This window comes from Pelodiscus sinensis, chromosome 2, assembly GCF_052426305.1.
Source record: "Pelodiscus sinensis isolate ZL-2025 chromosome 2, ASM5242630v1, whole genome shotgun sequence".
NCBI classification, from domain to species: domain Eukaryota; kingdom Metazoa; phylum Chordata; order Testudines; family Trionychidae; genus Pelodiscus; species Pelodiscus sinensis.
The window spans coordinates 250,818,085-250,830,904 of NC_143053.1; the positions used below are offsets into that span (position 1 = coordinate 250,818,085).

Consider the following 12,820-nt stretch of genomic DNA (forward strand, 5'->3'; position numbering starts at 1 on the left):
AGTACTTGCTGAGCCTTTTGTTCCATCAAAATGAAAACTTTATGCATATTACAGTAGATATTGTCTCTTTGAAAGTTATTAAACTGGTCACAATTAAGGACTTATGTATTCATCTCAGCTTTCCATGCTCTTAATTAGCATAACAGACATCAAAAACAATGATCGATCAAAAGTGTCTCAAGTGAATTGAAGAAATACTACATTCTCTGACAGAATATGCAGGCATTCTGGTTTTCCGTTTGACGAGTCAACTAATGGCAAACAACCATTTCTCAAGAATGCAATGCTTTAGGCTCCAGAAAGGTTAAAAATGAAATTTGATAGCATTCACATCTTGAGATTTGTTAATGCTAACGTTACTAAGACACTACAACAGTGGTCTCAAACCTTTTCATGCCCAAGATCTCTTTCTGAATTTAAGGGCAAACCCTGATCCTTCCCTGTGGCCAATGTCCCTTCTTCCCCAAAGCTCAGACCTGCTCACTTCATCTCCCCTCTTTCCCTCACTAACTTCAATCAGGCTGGGGCAGGGGGTTGGGATGCAGGAGGCAGTGCAGCATGCTGGATCTGAGAGGCGGGCTCAGGGTACAGAGGAGAAGGGCATGAGTGCTGGCTCTGGGAGAGGGCAGGGGTCTGGGCAGATAGCTCAGTATGCCCTAGTATGGCAGTCCTTATAATAGATAACTACACGGAAGACTGTTAGAAGAAGGAGGATGAAAAATTATTCTTGTTCATATCTGAGGATAGGAGAAGAAACAATGGGCTTCAAATGCAGCAAAGGAGGTTTAGGTTACATATTAGAAAAATCTTGTCAAAGTAGTTAAACACTGAAACTGCCTAGGGAGATTGTGGAAACCACATTAAAGAACAGGTCCAACAAACACCTGTCACCACTGGTCTAGTTACTACACCAGTGTTTCTTAAACTGTATTCCTCCCCTACAAATTTAAATGCAATATTCTACATCATACAGAAAAGCAGAACAGTTCTGCAGTAATAATTTTTAAAAGCAGGAGCAGGCTCTTCCGCGAGTGCCGATGAAAATTAAATTTGGATAGGGATGTGATTTCTCACATAGGTGCCTTTCTGGGGTCAGGAGAAAAATTTGCAAATTTGCCATGTTCTGTGTGTTGAAAAAACCATACTTCATGCAGGTGAATTGTTTTCAATACAATAAAGCCAATCACATTTCGATGTTACACCGGTGTTATGCAGACATGCAAAAAGTAATTAGAAATTTTCACAGATGATATCTCAGCAGGTCATTACATTTGTGCGTATATGCTTCATAAAACTGAATGGATATTCAGTTTTAACATATAGGGACTTGTACAATCTAGTAGAGCTCTAATTCTTTTTAGAAATCTAGTAAATTTAAAAATTATTAAACAGTTAATATATTAAATGATTAAATAAGTGAAGCATATAAGTTAAAAACAAAATTAAGGTTGTTTAAGTAATTTCAATTTTGTATCTTCATAGTAAACATTAGGGTGCAACCTTTAGCTACATAATCACATGGTATTTCAACCAAAAGGTATCTTCCTCATTCCAACCCCACTTCAGAAAGCATTTCAGCATGTGCTTTAGACTCACTGACATCAATGGGTTTTCAACAGAGGCTTACATGCCTTATAGATTGAAAAGCATTAGGATCTCAGTGCTCAGGATGCATGTTGCATTAACAGTACAAAGGGGCACATAAAAAAACCCTTTGACCCTGACCATTTATATGTAGTCATGATGATTCAGTCTTTATTTAAATGATAATATCTCAGAACTTTCTCGCCTCACCAGGATACTGTGAAGATTAGTTCAGTAATATTTGAGAACTACGATACCATAGCAGGGACTCTAATAAAAAAAAGTGTATTAATAAAGAAAAGTTCTTCTTTAGAGCAGTGGTTAGGTGATGTGCAGTGTAAGAGACATGCCACACCTGAACAATAAGAATAGCGAACAGTTGTCTTATTTACAGAGCATCATCCACGCTGCACATCAAATCCCAACTTCACCATTTAATTCAGCTATTTCCTTAAAATCAGGAGGATATAGCTTTGGAATTTCTTACTCAAAAGGACATTCTTACCAGGGAAATATCAAAAGTGGCAGAATGCTCTCTGATAGTGCACAGTTTAAGAAGTCTCAAATATAGTACGTCTTTGAAAGAATGCTTAATTTCGTATAAAAGGAGTTTGCTGTTTCTGTTAAGATGTCTATATTTGTAATGAGCGAACTTGAATGATTTCATAGCAATAGTCAACAGCCAAGCTTTAGTGCATTCCTGTTATTTGCAGTGTTGTGATTATATTTTACGAATAGCAAAATCTCATGTCAGACAGTTAATGCTTTATTCCATTTAAAGCTGGGTGCTATGCTTTGATATGGTGAGAGAGCTATCAGCACTTGAGTCTAGTTCTAGTCATTGTCAGTGCTGCTAAAATGATGAGAACTGAAGTTGGAAAGCAAGATAGTAATCTAGGAGTGAAAACGATACATCACTAAGAGTAGGTATTTCCAGGTTTCTAGTGATATATGACTTTTCCTTCTAGCTCTGATCACCTAAGACAGAGGTGGGAACCTTTTTTTGGGTTGGGGGCCATTGACTCACAGAAAAAAATCAGTCGGGGGCCACATACAAAGGAGAAGCAAAGTGAGAAACCCCTGACTGAGAAGGAAAAAGGCACTCCCCACATTGTCCTTGCACACCAGAGCTTAGGGGGCTCAGACTAGTAGATATTGTGTGCTCCAGCTCTGAGAGTGGGTGGCAGGGGAACTGGAGCGCCAGCACTGGCTCCCCAATGCTGAGCCTCGGGGGCATGATCCAGGCAAGCTGGGGGCCACATCTTGCTCCTGAGCCTAAGGTTCCCCACCTCTGATCTAAGAGATAGCAAGTTTAAACTGCCACTGGTTTTTCAGTGTAATGCTTTTTTTGGCACTGGTTCAGGACTACCAAATAGGAAGCAATGGTCCTGGATCAAGTATAATTTCCAACAATTTTTTAGATCCAGGAAAAGATGGTGATTGAGAGAAGAGATCTGGCTGGCTAAAATACTAATCTCAACACTAGTAAGCGATGGTATTAATAGGGTCCAAAATATAGTGGTTTCAATGTTGGGACTTAAAGTGTTGGGGAATACAAGAAAAATAGGAGAATCAGAGAAATATTCAGATCTTCTGAGATTTAGGATACCTGCAAGAGGTGAAATATATCAGTGTCCCCAAAGACTTGCATTGACATTGCTTTGCTGTGGCACTAAATCTCTACTGTAAATGGTAAAAGAGTAATTGCACATGAAGTCCTGAAAAGCTTATCTACAATTAAAAAAAACATTAACCCGCCCCCAAATTCCAGATTAGTAGCAGCTTAAGAATGATCAATGCTTTGCCAAAAAAGCTTGAGTCCAAACAACTTTTAATATCTCTAGCTCAGAGTATCAAATGTTTTTATTTGCTTTTGAATAACTCCAATCTGACAACCTGTATTTCAAGTTTGAACCAGGTGATATAAACAGATCTGCTAGGCCCAGAAAACTATGATACATAATAAAACCACCATCTTAAACAACTACAGTAGCGTGAGTGGGGTTGCTGTAATACTCTTTAGTAGCTCGCGCCAAGAAAATTAACGCCTCATTTTGCAGATTCTAATCTCCAACTCCTCATCTTAAATAACTGGGGCTTGAGGAAATACAAGGACCATAGTTTCTACAACCGTAGGGTTAGAAGTGACCACGAGGTCATCTACTTTAACCCCCTGCCAAGATGTGGGATTTGTTGAGCCATAGCTCTGCCCATTTAGTACCAGTGATTTCCCCCCCCCCAATGGTTGTTAAATAATGTCAGTTTATTGGATTTTGAGTACTTCTGTATACATTTTCAAAGTGACAAAATTCAAAGTTGTTACATGATGGACAGGTGTGGATGGCAGTTTTACAAAGCTGGACTGTCCTTTTGTTCCTATTAATTAGTTTTATCTGTATACCTTATACACACAGATAAGGTGATTTACCTCAACCTTACAGATTAGAAAACAAAAGTCTTGTAACATGCAATACAGAACAGATCTAGTCAACTCCAACATAATATAAAATGAACAAAAGCAAAAACTATGAAAATTATTAAAATAAATGGGATAAAAATACATACACTTGGTATGGGAATGACCTGCATCTGGTCACCCTGAGGAAAAAGAAAAAAGTATCACTGTAAGGGCCTTTGAAAGGGTGGAACAGAAAGATCTGAGGCATTAAATCTGACACTAAAAATATTTTAACAAAATGCTTAAAGTACAGTATTCAGGAATACAACAAAAATAAACAGGTTCTTGTAATTTAGTTGCTAAAATGACTGGTTAGTACCACATCATATTAATGATTTTTTTTAGACTATAAACTGATAAATCTCATGCTTTAATTAGTAAGAGGAAATGGGAAAATGTGCCCATGTTTATTTCAAACTTTTCTTTCTTTGAGTAATAAAGTCCACAGATCAGTTATGATGAGTACATCAGCCTGACTGAAGCTTCTGGGCAGAACTGGACTTGTAAGTCACTGGCAGCAATGGAATGCCCTGCCTTCTGAACTTCCCTCCACCTGAGATGACTTTCAGAGCCAGGCTCACTCAAAACTACTTTTCTAAATTACAGATTGTTAAAAATACTGTGAGGAAAAATAATTTCTCCTGCTGAAGAGAATGGGGAAGTCCATGTACCTAACCTACAACCTTGGATGTCAATTTCAATTTCTATATGAGCCGTTTGTCTCTAGGATGATCTATTTTATATGAGCCATTTGTCTCGAGGATGAAGACTTTTGCTGAAAGGAAATGGCCAATACACAGAATTTGGTGAAGTAGGCCTTCTAACCGATCTCAGTTACAGGAGACATGCTTATTTTGCTCTGAGACTGTCAGTTGATCCTAAGGCTTAACTGAAGGAAGACTATTTCCTGAATATTATGATAGTTCTGAGGACTATCTGTCTTAATTAAAAGTACAATACAAGATCTCAGAGAAAGCTCTGAACTTTAAATAAACTCATCTAATTGAATATATAAGCCTTTGGGAGGCCTACCCTGGTCTGTAGGAAGTACAGCACTCATGGACTGAAGCTGGTATAAGGGGCAGAATGAGGTTGTCCTTTATGACTGTGCTGGGTTGGACTAAGGTTGTCCTCTATGACCATGTAGACATAGAATAAGGTTGATGCCTCGAAGAATCATTTAATGTTGGAAGTTGTATAAAAAACTTGTTTTTAACATGCGTAGAACATTAGACAATACATACACTTGACCTTTCTGCATGGACACTTTTTTATGTCATAATAAAAACAGACTAGCAGAACTCAAAGCTATGTTCACTGGTTGAACCTGGTAGTTAAAACTATAGGCTTTGAACCAGCCAATAGAATAAGTTGCATCTGTTTTGGGACCCTTGAAAGCTATAGTTACTTTATTCAAATACTCATTTTAAATCTGGGCCAAGATGGAAGATTGGTCTTGCAATAGCAGATCCCCTCGGATAGAGACATCCCAAAAGCCAATGCTAGATTAATCACTTCTGAGAGCCATAGCCTCTTCAGCCAGAAGTACAAAAACAGAACAGCAGCAACACCTTATTTTTGATACAGTCCTGGGAAGTAGTGATGCGTGCAGAAAGACCTATAGCATGGACCTTGATTAGTTTTGCACGAGGACTTCATATCCTGGGTCAAGACTGCAGGGCACTTTATTTACTGTTTCCAGATGCAAATAGGTCAATCATCAGCCCAACAAACTGGCTCATGATGATTAAGATATTTCTGGGTGCAGCCACAACTCTGCTAAGTTGACTTCTGCCCTGCATCTTGGGGTTTCATCTCCTCAGTGAGCAGTGCACACAGATAAAAGAAACACTGCTCTGCCCAGCACAGGAGAATTCCTCTTAGACATGGGGCTGATCATGCTATTCATAGTTATTATGAAAACTAACAGACATGTTGACTGTCATAACAAGAACAGGTCTGTCGTCCATTGAATACGCCCTACTCTGAAACCTCAATGAATCATCGTATTTCACCTCATTTCCATTCCCTGACCTGAATCAGGAAAAACCCTTTCAAAAATTGATTTGCTGTATTCACCGTTTGTGAAAGGTGAGAAAGTACAAATGGAGCTAGAACTCTGAAAATTAATGAGACTGGTAAAATGCTGAGGGGATTCCAATATAGTAATTCTGAGTAGTATATGAATTGTGCATCACTTAAGCATACCTGTGTATTAGATCACAATTCCTAATAGGCTTCAATAAGAATTGAATTTTTGTTTGACACACCACTTTTTTTCCATTAGGACCACCATCTTCATCTGTTAATGTTCCTCTGACATGCCACCTTGTATTTTTTATATCATTCATCTTAGCTCAGGGCTATGACTGACTCTCCTGGCATTGTGTATCTGCATTTGTCCTGAAATCACGGTATACCAGGAAGCCTCTGTATGTGTGCTTCAGGTTATTCCTCAACACTCTATACTATAGTCACTTCTGTAAGGAGGAGGTAGAGCTGAGGACTGGCATGGGCAACTTGCTATGACAGCTGAGATCAAAAGAGCAATTACTTTCCCAATCTTTCAGGCATGGCAGGAAAATCCTATCTTTCTATTACACCTTATTAGGATGCAGGAGAACAAATATATAGCTCCAGCTTGAATAGGCAAGTGCAGACCTCTTAAGTCTAATTTCACTATACTGTTAAGAGCACCTCTTAAGAGTACTTTCTTGACTGATGTTTTTTTAAAATATGTGTTTTGCTACTTGATTTTTAAACTCTGATTCAAACTGCTGGCCTTCTTCCTCTAAGGAAGAATTCCCTTCATAGGTGTATATGTATGCATACTTCAAGGAATAAGAACTTAGCTAACTCTTTTATCTGTGACCTGAAAAAACATCAAATCATCACTGATAAAGTTTATAGCTGACACAAAAATTGGAGGAATATAATGGAGAAGTAACTGATTCAAAGGAATCTAGATGGCTTGGTAAACTGGGTGCAAGCAAACCATATGGATTTTAATATAATTAAATGTAAATGTACATATCTAGGAAGAAAGAATAAAGGCCACCGCTACAGAATGAGGGACTAACATGGAAAATGGTGATTCCTTAAAAAAATAAAATAAAAAAACGATTTGGGGGTCATGGTGGGTAAGTCAACTGAATAGGAATTGCTCGTACTACGTAGTTGTTAGGAGGACTAATATGATCCTTCGATGCATGAACAGGAAATCGAGAAGGAGCAGAGAAGTTATTTTAGCTCTACATTTGGTACTGATACCACTGCTGCAGGAATACAGCATTGAGTTGTGGTATCTACACTTCCAGAAGGATGTTGATAAACTGGAGAGAGTTTAGATGAGAGCAATGGGAATAATTAAAGGATTAGAAGACATGCCTTATACTGGCAGTCAAGGAGCTCAATCTATATAGCTTAACAAAAAGAATATTAAGGGGTGACTATTATAAAGTTCCTCCATTGTCAGCAAATATTTAATAATGGGATCTTCAATCTAGCAGAGAAAAGTTTACCATGATAATGGCTGGAAGTTAAAGCCAGACAAAATCAGAATGGAAATAAGGTGTAAATTTGTAACAGTGAATAATCAATCAGTCATTGGAACACTTCACAAAAGGGTTGTGATGGTTTTACCATCACTGAATTTTAAATGCTCTAGGAATTATTTTGGTTAAGTTCTATGGTTTACATTTCACAGGAAGTAAGACTAGATAATGACAACAGTCCCTTCTGGCCTTGATATCTATGAAGCAATGGCCTGGTCTTTTCTGCATTGATCTGGCATGCTGCACTCTGTAACTGTGAGCACAGGAACTCAACACTGATGATTAAATGCCTATGATGCACTTCATAAAGGTTTACAGGAGAATCAAACAGGATAGGCTGCCTTGTGAAGGAGAGTACAGGAAACAGCATAGGTTATTCCCTTTTGCCCCTTTGTGAATTTGCCCCCTGAAAGCTACTTCAGAAGGGGGAGTGAAACCTTAGTCAGGGATTGCATTGAAAATAATTAACATGGCTAGTGATTTCCCTGTCCTAGAAAATATTGGGTTTGTTCTTCTTCTGGGTTTCTCAAGAGAGGTATTGCCTTGGAGCTCAAGGATGGAGTGAGTAGGGGTGGGGAGTTGGAGAAGGGATGGGACAGGTAGTGGGGCAAGAATTTTTGGTTTGCACAATGAGACAATCATTCTCTCCAGGAGCGTAGCGAAGGGCGGGGGGGGGGGGGGGTGTCAGATACCCCTGGGAGCCATGCTAAGGCGAGCGCAGGGAGAACAGTGCAGGCAGGTCTAATGTGGCCGCAGCTGCTGGGGCAGGGCCAGGCAGTCCCAGACCTGCCCATGCCTTTCTCCCTGCACTTGCCCTAGCATGGTGCCCGGGGGCAATGGATCCCCCCTTACCTCCCCTTCACTACGTCCCTGACCCTATCTCTGGGAGATAGGAGGTATGACTGACTGGCCTCTGAGGAAGAACTGTTGTGAGTGTCTGGCCCTGACTGGACTCTAAGGGAGAGGGGGCAGACAATCTTCTACACTGCTTCCAAGGAATTTTTTGTTGTGTTTGTACGATTACAGACATACCTACTCAGAGATAATTTGAAATAAATTACCAAAGTAACAGAAACTGGTGTGATATTATTTTGACAAATAAAATTTTCCAAATTTTAAAATAGCGTGAATTATTTTTTGGTGCACAATTTCCCCCAGGAGTAAATCATTCATCTGGTATGGTGCTCATCTCAGTCCACCTCCATTCATGAAGATTTGGTGAGGGGTTGCTTTTCCTAAATCCTGTTATTTTCCAATTCGGAACATCTCCTAGGAGACAGGACCTAGACAATGTTCCCACCAACTTTATTTCGCCCACCATAACTGTCCTCCCCTACTCTGCCTGAAAGATCAAGGCGAATAGGATATTGCTCTGATTAAAACGACACACTAGCCAGAGTCAGACACTCCTCAATGACACAATCGATAAGGGTGGAGCATACATCCTTCGGACTCTAAAGCTGGAAGGACTGGTTGAGTCTGTTTGCTATTGGCGAGGAAGAAAATACTGGAAGGAACTTCAAGCGGAAGGGCATTCTCTTGCTGTCCTACAGACATCCACACCCTAAACTGCAAGCAAGATGATGTACCCATTGTAATAGACCTGTGGGCCATAGTACAAAAGTTTGTTCTGAATAAGGGGCACTATAGTTGTCTGGAGAAAAACAGAAAAAAAGTTTGCATTATAGTTCAGTAGTTTCCGCTGTACTGAAAACTAACTATTTTAGAGAATGGACTGATCAGTACTCGATGTATAAGGTGCATGTTGCAAAGAGACCATTCTGAGTAGAATGTTTTAACAATGACCTCATACTTTGTAAAATCAGGTACTCTCTAAAGTGTTTAAAAAATGGAATAGAAATAACTGCTATAAAATTTTCAGAGGGGTAGCTGACTTAGTCTGTAACAGGAAAAACTTAAACAACAAATAGTCTAGTAGCACCTTGAAGACTAACAAAACATGTAGATGGTATCATGAGCATTTGTGGGCACAACCCACTGATTTAGACTTCTAATACTCCTGTAATCTGAAGAAGTGGGTTGTGCCCACAAAAGCTCATGATACCATCTACATGTTTTGTTAGTCTATAAAGTGCTACTAGACTATTGGTTGTTGTTTAAGTTTTTCTTGCTATAAAATTGTGGTTATTCAATATCATCCTCAGCTCTGCATATCTTCCAATCCTATGAACCGGTAAAGGGGCACTTAGGTAGCCAGAGTTGAACAATATTGGACTGTAATCCTTGGTAAAATGCCAACAACATTCTTGCTGTATGTTCTGAACAATGTGTCAGACTAAACTAAAAATATCAAATAGCTATAAAATGAGTAGAATGCTAGAAGACTGGTCTTATTATGCTTGATTTTGGAGACATGTACAGGGAATACCTGCTATAAGATGCCCTGGTATACATCCGTTCCACACTAAAGTCGTTGACGCTCATAGGAACTGATGCATTATATAAGTCCTCCCATTCCCCACTCTTAAATCGGGGCGGGGGGGGGGGGGAGAGAGAAGATGGGGTAAGGAGCGCAAATGAAGTTTGCTGCGGGGGAAAAAATTCCCGCTTTAAGCTGTTTCATTATAAGTCCAAGTTTTTTGGAACTTATCTTGAACTTATAGTGAGGACTGTCTGTATTTTACAAAAAATTGTTACTCTTCATCTTGTTTAACAAGCAGCTGTTAAAGCTGAAGCAGATTAAAAACTAATTCCTAAACCAATTTAAACTAACCCTATCAGGTGTATTTCAAGAATGTACTTAAATTGTTTACACTAAATTGCTGTAGTATCACAATGTGCTTTCGCCATGTTTACTTCCTTCTCGGATTCATCTGAAGAAGTGGGTTGTGCCCACGAAAGCTCATGATACCATCTACATGTTTTGTTAGTCTCTGAGGTGCTGCAGAACTAAATGATTAGCATCCATAAAGCAACACCACTAAAAGATAGAAGGTAAAAAGCATACATTATTTTATACTACAGGTTCTGATAGGGACTAACTTTATAATTGTTTAACATACTTCATTTCAGGGAAACAGTCATGCCACAAAAACCTGATGAAACATGACTCGAGAGCTGCAAATTCAAAGCATCTTCTTAAAAATGACATCATCCCCATACAACGTTATTTATAATGGAACATTCAGTGTAATTCCAAATCATTTATGCAGTTATCAACTTTAAATTCTCTAACAGCCTTGTTTCAGATTTAAAATAAAGGCAGCACATATATTTACCACTGAAACTAAGCTCACACCTACGACATATATACATACAGCTTTCACTTATTTTTAATCAAGATTCAAAATCTCCATCTTCTTTCAATAACTTTACAGGCTTAGATAAGTGGTTGAAGAATTTGACATTTTTTTTCCTAGCAAGTATTCAAAGCTTTGTTGAAACTATCCTATTTACAAAAGTAAATGTTTTGACTCACACTTTAGTGCATTCAGTTACGAAAAATTTAATCCTTCCAAGTATTCTTGATTGTTAATTATTCACTGAATAATTCTACTACATTCAGAGAATATTGTGGTCTAAATTTTAAAAGTGAACTTTGCAACATTTGTTTCCATCTGAATTAGGATGAACATTAATTCCTGATTTTACAGACTGGAGTCAACTGTTTAACATTAATATTATATAACTATAGCTTAACATGAGGATGATACTTAATATTTACATAGCATATATGGTGGCTTCCTCAAGGCATAATGTATATCTGTCAAGTTATGTGTATAACATTATGCATTATGAACATTTATATTCAGCATAATTAAATTTTGAATAATTATTCTATCCTATAAAAATTGAATTACTAGATATTTTCTAGAGATTTGAGATTACCACGTACAGTTTAGCCATCAATCCAAAGAACTTGCATCATTTTACTAGTTTGGGTTCCAATAAAATAACACTGCTAAAACTTAAACATTTATCTTCTCTCTCTGGATCTTTTCCTTCTTTTGGAATTTATGCATTTTTTTCCATTCTATTTTGCCAATAATCTCCTAACCCTGCATCCTTCTCAAATTCTATTATTTTGTAAGGAACAGAGCTTTGCCGATTACCCATCCCTTCCACATTTTTATGAGCAATCTCTGCAGTGGACTAGAGGACAGACTCCCCCTTCATCCACGGAAGACTAGATTTTGCTCATTCTACAGTGAATCAATAATATAGCTGCAGGTAGGCAAAAAGGTCTACTAGGATAGATGTAATTCTGCTTCCTCTCTTGGTACAGGATACACATTGTGTAGCACATCTAATCTTCTGGCCCATGGGCTGTGGTCCAAATTTAGACTCAGACTAGAGTGCAGTATTCCAATTCCCCTCTCCAGTTGGTCTCCCTGCCATCCTGATCTGGTTATCCTTTCTTTCTTCTCCTGGATAGCTCTGTGACACTGCTCTACGATTTCAGAGTCCATGAGACATTTTCAAAAGTAGAAATGTGACATGAAATTAGCATGAAATGCATTAAGATTATGAACTGGCACAAGAAGTGGAAGGGAGAAATTATTCCTTTATTTCTACTGCTCTTGCTCACAGTAGCAGCAAAGGCTCACTATTCTTCTGAGACTCCCATGCCTAAAGGAACAGATGGGAAGTTGCTCTAGATAACAGTATAGAACAACTCTGCCATGAAGAGTTCAAAAAAATACAGCATGGCTTTGGGAAAAAGATAGGATTCCTGTGATCCCCATGCCAAACTAAGCTTTTGGTCATGCATGGCAAGTGGCCTCACTGTTATCAGTTAAATATGCCCAAAATTATGATTGTATGCTATAATTATATGGATATGTTGTACAAGTTCCAGTTCTTGGATTTCAAAGCCACTGCTTTTAATTTGAAGATTAGAAATTGTAAGGGTTTACTCTGTTTAAGTTACCTACAGTTCAATTACTTTAAACCTAAAAATAAGCAAGCAAAACACAGCCGGAAATAATCACTCTAAATTGACATTTCTAGGGTGGTCTCATGGCCGCACAATACAGATCAGTAAGTGCGACCGAAAGAATCAGAATGTGAATCTCTCTCTTGCCATGTAGGAGTTGGGAATTCCTGGTATCACTCACAAAGCTACTTCAAATGAAGCTAAAAGTAGCGATAATTGACTCCAAAAGCAAGGAGAGCTAACCCTCTTTAGTTGGAAATTAACAATGGGGGTGAAGGAAGTGGAGTAGGATTAGTAAAAATTAGTCTTTTTCCTATGACACCACCA

The 12,820-nt window shown here is 38.5% G+C and overlaps 1 protein-coding gene across 7 annotated transcripts in view; it reads right to left on the reverse strand.

The window, feature by feature from the left end:
* Positions 1-12,820, reverse strand: part of CTDSPL (CTD small phosphatase like) — a 112,788-nt gene that overhangs the window by 29,554 nt on the left and 70,414 nt on the right. For 5 of the 7 annotated variants that reach the window (XM_075922870.2, XM_025183363.3, XM_025183361.3 and 2 more), the window contains one exon: positions 4,150-4,182. The exons of the other annotated variants lie outside the window; for them this stretch is intronic. In XM_075922870.2, coding sequence (XP_075778985.1) covers positions 4,150-4,173 — 24 coding nt within the window. In that variant the 5' untranslated portion in view covers positions 4,174-4,182. The remainder of the gene's footprint in view (positions 1-4,149; positions 4,183-12,820) is intronic. 7 annotated transcript variants of the gene reach the window in all.